We start from the raw sequence: 10,000 nt of genomic DNA, 5'->3' as shown, positions 1-10,000 counted from the left end.
GTACACCCCAATCTATTTGACATGCAGAACAGCAGACACTTACCTCTCATAAACGGAAGAACAGCTAATCCCATTTGACTGTCGTATTTAGTCTTTGCAATTCACGTCACTGTAGGCTAGGCCTAAGCAAAGCAAAGCAGCAGCAGGCGTGACTCACAGCCACTGTACCACGCTTCGCGTCTGCCACCGAGCAGAAAGCGCACTACTGTTAGGGCCTAGGCCTATAGGCTGTATCCTCCTACAGTAAGTACTGAGTTTCAGACGATCGCGTCAGCATCTTTCAACGCGCTTTGCAACTTGCGGTTTTGGTGTCGAAGGTGTTTCAGTTTCGTTCTCAAGTCTCTTTCTCTTCATAAAACAGGACTTAACAGTACCTTTCAAAAATTAAAAGGACCTCCTGATGAGTTAAAAGGACCAACTTGCTGAATCAAAGCACTTAAAAGGCCTTTTGACCAAAATCCAATTCCTAAGGACTTAAAAGGACTTGAAAGGACCCTACGAACCTTGCTATCTATTAGTATTAGACTAAACAGTTTGAATAAGAAAGAAAGAAAGAAAGAATGAAAGAAATGGAAGAGAGGGGAGAGGCAGGGATGGAGGATAACAAAGAAAGAATGAAAGAAATGGAAGAGAGGGGAGAGGCAGGGAGGGAGGATAACAAAGAAAGAAAGAAAGAATGAAAGAAATGGAAGAGAGGGGAGAGAGAGGCAGGGAGGGAGGATAACAAAGAAAGAAAAGAAAGAATGAAAGAAATGGAAGAGAGGGGAGAGAGAGGCAGGGAGGGAGGATAACAAAGAAAGAAAGAAAGAATGAAAGAAATGGAAGAGAGGGGAGAGAGAGGCAGGGAGGGAGGATAACAAAGAAAGAATGAAAGAATGAAAGAAATGGAAGAGAGGGGAGAGAGAGGCAGGGAGGGAGGATAAGAAAGAAAGAAAGAAAGAATGAAAGAAATGGAAGAGAGGGGAGATAGAGGCAGGGATGGAGGATAACAAAGAAAGAAAGAAAGAATGAAAGAAATGGAAGAGAGGGGAGAGAGAGGCAGGGAGGGAGGATAAGAAAGAAAGAAAGAAAGAATGAAAGAAATGGAAGCGAGGGGAGAGAGAGGCAGGGATGGAGGATAACAAAGAAAGAAAGAAAGAATGAAAGAAATGGAAGAGAGGGGAGAGAGAGGCAGGGAGGGAGGATAACAAAGAAAGAAAGAATGAAAGAAATGGAAGAGAGGGGAGAGGCAGGGATGGAGGATAACAAAGAAAGAATGAAAGAAATGGAAGAGAGGGGAGAGGCAGGGAGGGAGGATAACAAAGAAAGAAAAGAAAGAATGAAAGAAATGGAAGAGAGGGGAGAGAGAGGCAGGGAGGGAGGATAACAAAGAAAGAAAGAAAGAATGAAAGAAATGGAAGAGAGGGGAGAGAGAGGCAGGGAGGGAGGATAAGAAAGAAAGAAAAGAAAGAATGAAAGAAATGGAAGAGAGGGGAGAGAGAGGCAGGGAGGGAGGATAAGAAAGAAAGAAAGAAAGAATGAAAGAAATGGAAGAGAGGGGAGAGAGAGGCAGGGATGGAGGATAACAAAGAAAGAAAGAAAGAATGAAAGAAATGGAAGAGAGGGGAGAGGCAGGGAGGGAGGATAACAAAGAAAGAAAGAAAGAATGAAAGAAATGGAAGAGAGGGGAGAGAGAGGCAGGGATGGAGGATAACAAAGAAAGAAAGAATGAAAGAAATGGAAGAGAGGGGAGAGGCAGGGAGGGAGGATAAGAAAGAAAGAAAGAAAGAATGAAAGAAATGGAAGAGAGGGGAGAGAGAGGCAGGGAGGGAGGATAAGAAAGAAAGAAAGAAAGAATGAAAGAAATGGAAGAGAGGGGAGAGAGAGGCAGGGAGGGAGGATAACAAAGAAAGAAAGAAAGAATGAAAGAAATGGAAGAGAGGGGAGAGAGAGGCAGGGATGGAGGATAACAAAGAAAGAAAGAAAGAATGAAAGAAAAGGAGGGAGGGGAGAAGACACTCAGAGAGAAAGGAAGACAGTTAAAAAAAAAAAAAAAAAAATGAAAGAATACGGGAAAGAAAGATGGGAGGGAGGGAGAAAGACAGTAAGAAATAAAAGAAAGAATGAGGGAAAAGAAAGGCAGAAAGACAGACAGACAGAGGGAGGAGAAAAGGGGGAGGGAGGGAGAAAGAGAGTAAGAAATATAAAGAGAGAGAGAGAGAGAGAGAGAGAGAGAGAGAAAGGAAGGAGGAAAGTATAGAGGAAGGCAGTAAGATAAAAAAAAAAAAAAAAAAAAAAAACTTTTTAAAAAAGGAAAGGAGAGAGGGGAGAAGAGAGAAAGGGAGAAAGACAGTCAGTAAGAAAGAAAGCCACACTACACCACACTACACACCACACACCACTACACAGTACACCACACTACACACCACACACCACTACACAGTACACCACACTACACACCACACACCACTACACAGTACACCACACTACACACCACACACCACTACACAGTACACCACACTACACACCACACACCACTACACAGTACACAACACACCACACCACTACACAGTACACAACACACCACACTACACACCACGCACCACTACACAGTACACAACACACCACTACACACTACACAACACACCACACCACTACACACTACACAACACACCACTACACAGTACACAACACACCACTACACAGTACATAACACACCACTACACACTACACAACACACCACACCACTACACAGTACACAACACACCACACCACTACACAGTACACAACACACCACTACACAGTACACACCACGCCACACCACTACACAGTACACAACACACCGCACCACTACACAGTACACAACACACCCACTACACAAACACAGTACATAACACACCACTACACACTACACAACACACCACTACACAGTACACAACACACCACACCACTACACAGTACACAACACACCACACCACTACACAGTACACAACACACCACTACACAGTACACAACACACCACACCACTACACAGTACACAACACACCACACAACTACACAGTACACACCACACCACTACACAGTACACAACACACCACTACACACTACACAACACACCACACCACTACACAACACACCACACCACTACACAGTACACAACACACCCACTACACAAACACAGTACATAACACACCACTACACACTACACAACACAGTACACACCACACCACTACACACTACACAACACACCACTAAACACTACACAACACACCACACCACTACACAAAACCCCACCCCACCCCACCCCACCACATCACACCAGACCCGCCACACCACACCACTACACAGTACACAACACACCGCACCACACCACAACACAGTACACAACACACCACAACAAAGTACACAACACACCACACCACACACACTACACCCTACAACACACTACACAACACAAAACCCCACCCCACCCCACCCCAAAACAACACTCCACCACACCACACCCCACCACAGCAAAAACCTCCCCCACCCCACCCCACCCCACCCCAAAACAACACCCCACACCACTCCCCCCACGCACCTCCATGATGTTGAGGATGACGTCTCGGCCGATGGCCAGGCCCTGCACGAAGGTCCTGGCGGCGATGAAGGCCCTCTTGATCTGCATGGACAGCTTGATGGGCACATCCCCAAAGGGCTTCAGGTCCGACATCCGCTCCGTCACACACTGCAGGTAGTCCTCGTCAAACTCGTACTGAGCGTTCAGCAGTTCAAACATCTGTCGGGAACACGCGTCTGTTCTGATACGGACTGCTGAGCTAGCCCTCTTCACGACAGCATTATCTATCTCCCTTACCCTCTTCGCACAAAAAGCATGATCTCCCCTACTCTTGGCACGCACGGCATTATTTGCCCTACTCGCTGCTGCAACGTAGCGTTGTTTCCCTTACCTGCTCCACACGCAGCATAATCTCACCTACCCTCTTCACGCACACAAGGAGCATTACCTCCCCTATCCACTCCACACACCCACACAAAGCATTATCTCCCCTACCCTCTGCACACACACACACACACACACAGTATTATTTATCTCCCCTACCATCCACACACACATAGCATAATCTCCCCTACCATCTGCACACACACACACACAGAGTATTATCTCCCCTACCATCCACACACATAGCATAATCTCCCCTACCATCTTCACACACACAGCATTATCTCCCCTACCCTCTTCACGCACACACAGAGCATTACCTCCCCTATCCACTCCACACACACAGAGCATTATCTCCCCTACCCTCTGCGCGCGCGCACACACACACACACAGTATTATTTATCTCCCCTACCATCCACACACATAGCATAATCTCCCCTATCATCTTCACACACACACACACACACAGCATTATCTCCCCTACCCTCTTCACACACACAGATCATTACCTCCTCCATCTGCTCCACACACACACACACACACACACACACAGAGAACATGATCTCCCCTATTCACCACACACACACACACACACACACACACACACACACAGTATTATCTCCCCTACCCTACATAGCATAATCCCCCCTACCTGCTCCACACACACCGCATTATTTCTACCCAATCCGCTCCACACACACACACACACACACAGACACACACACAAACAGCACATTATCTCCCCTACCCTCTTCACAACAACAGTATTATCTCCCCTACCCTCTGCAGCAGACGACTGAAAAAGGTATCCATGACGTCCACCAGGTTGCGGTCCTTGCCCTTGTAGTACGCCCGGAGGTCGTTGAAGAGGTCAGCAAAGATCTCCGCATTCTGCTGGTACAGGAGGCCGTACGTCTTCACGAACATTTCGTGCATTTCGTCGCGGGCGTTGTCCAACAGCTCTGTGAAGAACTCTGTGGAGAACAGAGAAAGGCGGAACTGATGTGAGGCGTGGAAGTGGTCAGTGTGTTGTGTGTGTAAGTGTTTCCTTGTGTGTGTATGTGTTTGCATGTGTGTTCCCCAGGGGAACTGAATGCAGCTGTCCAGCTTTGTTAGAATGCTCAAAAAATGGTTTTATCAACATGACCCCTTGATGTCAACGAAAGTCATCTACGGTGGTGCACTGTCTAGTCAACTTCAAGGGGGGGATACAGCAGTGCAAAAGAGACCAAAATAATGATTTTTCATGGGTTTTTGATGGATTTTGATTCTTGAACATCTCTTCTATCATATGCATAAGGTTTTTTTTCCACTGTAAAGATGTCTTTAACAATGAAAAAATTGCCAATAAAGATTGCTTGCTGAATCACGAAAGTGTTTATTTTGTTCAATTCCGATGCAAGTCGTCAAGTTTCTGGCCTTGACAACATACCTTGGACTTGCTCAATGATGAGTAAACCTACAACCATGAGATTTTGCATGATTGTTTTATAACATGTTATTGAAGTTTTGTCATGAGTATGTATGAAAATATTCTCTGGCTTTTAATTCATAGCAGTTCCAATCTTTTTAACCATTGTAAATTTTGAGGATTTCGCAATACCAAAATTTCAAAAATTCATAAAAAGTACAATAATTGAAGAATCAACACAATCTCACGTGAAAATGAAGATAATATCATTGTGTATCAAGTCCACATAACAAAAAGTGTCTGCATGCACCACGTGGACCACAAACCCGATTTCTTTGATACATTGTTTGGCGGCCATTTTATTTGTTTCCACAGCAAAGGGTATTCACAGAAATCAAAGAACACTTTTTTTGTGATCCCCAAGTGATGATACACCTAGCTGACAAAAAAAAAGAAAAAAAAAAGAGATATAGTCGGAGAGGAAAAAAAGGTCGTTTTTGACTGTAGTGTCTGTCCTTAAAGTCTTCTAAGGTCGTGAAAGAGTGAACACTGTCAGCATCAAGTTTAGAGTAGCCGTGTACCCGAGTGGTTTTATCTATAATGAAAGGGTACGGTACAAAAGAACGAACAGTATCTGAAGCCTAAGAGCGCTATCTGAAGCGGTATCTGAAGCTGAGCGCTCGGCTACATTAATGTCCACAATTCTTTTGTTTCGTTAGCACTACATTAATACTTTTTTTTTTCTTTTTTTTTTTTTTTTAGTGGCAGCAGAACTAGTAGCAGTAGTAGTAGTAGTGGTGTTGGTAGTGGTAGTAGCAGTAGTAATAGTAGAAATAGTAGCTGTAGCAATAGTAGTACTACTAGTAGCAGCAATTCTGTTGTTACCTTTCCTGTGTCACTGGGGTCACACAGTCAGTCGTGTCAAAAAAACAAAAACAAAAAAAAACATGATCAGTAGACACCACAGCAAACCTCATCCAATCAACCAAACCAAACCACTGTTCAACTCCCTCCCTACCCCCTCTCCCCCACACACATTCCCCTGTGCCCCCCCCCCCCCACCTGTCCAGCCAGTGACCACCAGGTCTGATTAATGACCAGTGGGTTTCTCTCTTCCTTCACATCTGACTGATTTATCTCCCTTTATACCCTCCCCCCCCCTCCCCCCCCCCCCCCCACAACCTCCCCCTACCATACACACTGCCCCCCCACCCCCACCCCCCAAAAAAGCCAGTACTGATCTATCAGTCAGAATGTTGAGAAACATTAGCTGGCTACTCTCTCACACTATGATTGTATTCCTTCCGCTGTTTCTGTCCCTTTCAAAGCATGTTCAGAGTGTTTGTTACTACTCTCTCACACTGCGATTGTAAAACTACTACTTCCACTAATCGTAACAGACATACTTACATCACGCAAACTCCCCCTATAATCAGCTCTAAGCGCTTGACACGAAACAATACATTTACAACAGCGCATAGTATTAGTAACATACCTATGCACATGAAAACACAACACATATATATATATGTGTATCTATACCTCGAGACAATACTCTCTCTCTCTTTCTCTCTCTCTCATAGCGACAGATCTGATTAATATTGAATTATTTGAAAACACAACACATATATATGTGTATCTATACCTCAAGACAATACTACAAATCAACATATTCTTTTTTCCCTTCGTTCATTCATTCACTTGAAAGCGTGCATAGCTCTCTCTCTCTCTCTCTCTCTCTCTCTCTCTCTCATAGCGACAGATCTGATTAGTATCGAATTATTTGAAAACACAACACATATATATGTGTATCTATACCTCAAGACAATACTACAAATCAACATATTCTTTTTTCCCTTCGTTCATTCATTCACTTGAAAGCGTGGACAGCTAGCTCTCTCTCTCTCTCTCTCATAGCGACAGATTTGATTAGTATCAAATTATTTGAAAACACAACACATATATATATGACGTGTATCTATACCTCAAGACAATACTACAAATCAACATATTCTTTTTTCCCTTCGTTCATTCATTCACTTGAAAGCGTGCATAGCTCTCTCTCTCTCTCTCATAGCGACGGATCTGATTAGTATCGAATTATTTGTCATATACCTTATAATATGCCTGTTTATAAGTCAATGAAACTTGATAGACATCTGAAATATACTTTGACAAGGTTTAGACTGGGTGTTACTGAAATATTTACCCATTACTATTGGTAGCGAAAATCATGTGTCTAAAATCTGATTTGTCCAATGTGTCAAGAATCTAAAGGCGACGCAGTTCACTTTGTGCTGTGTTGCCCAGTATTAACTCACTCAGTACGGCCAGTCCTCTCTTCTCCTCTACACAGACCCCTCGGATGTCCAGTGGGTGTCTGAATGACCCAACCTTTAGCTTCCGTCGTCAGAATTGTGGTATTCTTTGTCAACATTCACCTCTTCAGTATAAGAGCCTTCCGCTTGCAATATTTTGATGATGGTAATTGGGCTGAAACGCTGTTAACGTCGTCTCTTTCGCCGTTCGTATGGAGAGAGTTAAAAGACCTCAGAGAACCAACTGATTCCAGTTAAATACTGTCAATACCCTTGCCTGATTAGACTTATCATGTTAACATCACCAACAAATGAAAAGACAGCCCAGGAGTTCGTTCTTTATCTGTAAAAAGCACCCAAAAGGAGGAGTGTATGTTACATCATGAAGACTTTTGAATGTGACCAGCATTTTACTGTATATCCCCCTTCAAACGGGCTGTGGCCTATATGAATAAACCATCTCAATCTCAATCTCTCTCTTACAGACACATACAAACTGTACACACTTACACACACACACACATAGAGTTCAGCAGACACTTTCAACCCCTCCATTAACCTGTTTCTGCAGAATCCATCAGTGTGGGATGCCTTCCAAAACCCTCTGCTCAAAAACATACACTCTCCTGTACATCAACACTCATACACACACTCACACAAACACACACACACACAAACACACACGCAACACACACACTCACAAGCAACACACACGCACTCACAAGCACCACACACACTCAAAAACACACGCACCACACATACACACACACACGTACACACACACACACACTCACATGCACCACACACACTTAAAAACACATGCATCACACATACACAAACACATGTACACACACACACACGTACACACACACTCTCTCTCTCTCTCTCTCTCACAAGCACCACTCACACACACTCACCACACATACACAACCACATGCACAAAACTCACTCATCCACACACACACACACACACACAAACATACAAACACACACCACACACACATTCACAACCAAACACACACATCCACGACACACACACACACACACACACACACACACATCCACCTCACACACACACACACACACACACAACCAACTCCTCCCCCCTCCCCCCCACACACTTTCTATTCATATTCCCATTTATTTCTCATTCATCCACCCCCCCCCCCCCCTTCTTGTCAGCTACTGCCGTACACTACAGTATCACTTACAGTTGAAAAAGAGGTCAGCGGGGAGAAAAAACCGCCACCACCACCACCAACCCCCCCCCAACCCCCATCCCCTCCTCCCCCCCCCCCCACACACACACCCTTCCCCCCTCCCCCTCCCCCCCCACTTTTCCCTGCAGGCAGAAGTAAAGAGAGAGATAAGGGGTTAGTATAGCGAGTCGAGTATATAGGAACTGTGCTGTGTAGTGTGGTGAAGTGTAGTGTAGTGCTGTGTTCAGTTGTGTGGGGTGGGGTGGAGGGGGAGTAAACAACAAGTGAAGGGAGGCCACTCCCCCCCCCCCCGCCCCCACCTTGTTCACGGGTCATACTCAGGTCACGCCACCCACATTACCTTACCCCCCCACCCCCACCCCTCTCTCTTTCTCTCTCCTCTCTTTCTGCCAGATTAGTTTGAAAAACATTCCACCAAGTGCATGACAGCGGCAAGGGAGTAAGAGAGAGAGAGAGAGAGAGGGAGAGCGTGTATGTGAGTAGGTGTGTGTGTGTGTGTGTGTGTGTGTGTGTGTGTGTGTGTGTGAGAGAGAGAGAGAGAGAGTGTGTGTGTGTGTGTGTGTGTGTTCGCGTGCATATATGTATAATGTACTGATGATAGATATGTACCGGCACGATGACTTGTCCCTGTTATTTCCGCACATACCATGTATAAAACATTCAGTTAAGAACATGAAAACTGATGTTTTCTTTTATCAATGTAAGTTGACCTGATGATGGGTTTGTGTGAGCCGAATGCTTAATTCTTCCACTCTCTCTCTCTCTCTCTCTCTCTCTCACACACACACACACACACACACACACACACACACATACCTACACACACAAAAACACAGCCGTCTAATAACACTTATAGTGAACTGACGTTAAACTGAAGATCTACAAAAAACAACAACAAAAACAAAAACAACACACACACACACACACACACACAAACAAATACACACACACACAACCCCCCCGCCCCCCCAAAAAAAAAACAAACAAAAAAAAAACAAAAAAAACAAAAACAAAAAAACAGCCGTCTAATAACACTTATAGTGAACTGACGTTAAACTGAAGATCAACAAAACACACACACACACACACACACACACACACACACACACACACACACACACACACACA

At 44.5% G+C, this 10,000-nt stretch overlaps 1 protein-coding gene across 1 annotated transcript in view; it reads right to left on the bottom strand.

The window, feature by feature from the left end:
* LOC143275223 (glypican-6-like) overlaps positions 1–10,000 on the bottom strand; it is a 40,539-nt gene that overhangs the window by 10,600 nt on the left and 19,939 nt on the right. Inside the window, exons 3-4 of the mRNA XM_076579198.1 lie at positions 4,704–4,897; positions 3,560–3,757 (exon numbers count right to left, since the gene is read on the bottom strand). Of these exons, the coding sequence (XP_076435313.1) occupies positions 3,560–3,757; positions 4,704–4,897 (392 nt within the window). The remainder of the gene's footprint in view (positions 1–3,559; positions 3,758–4,703; positions 4,898–10,000) is intronic.

This window comes from Babylonia areolata, chromosome 30 (genome assembly GCF_041734735.1).
Source record: "Babylonia areolata isolate BAREFJ2019XMU chromosome 30, ASM4173473v1, whole genome shotgun sequence".
Taxonomy (NCBI): Eukaryota; Metazoa; Mollusca; class Gastropoda; order Neogastropoda; family Buccinidae; genus Babylonia; species Babylonia areolata.
Note: the sequence above shows the minus strand (reverse complement) of the source record. Positions and strands in the feature narration are given on the sequence as shown.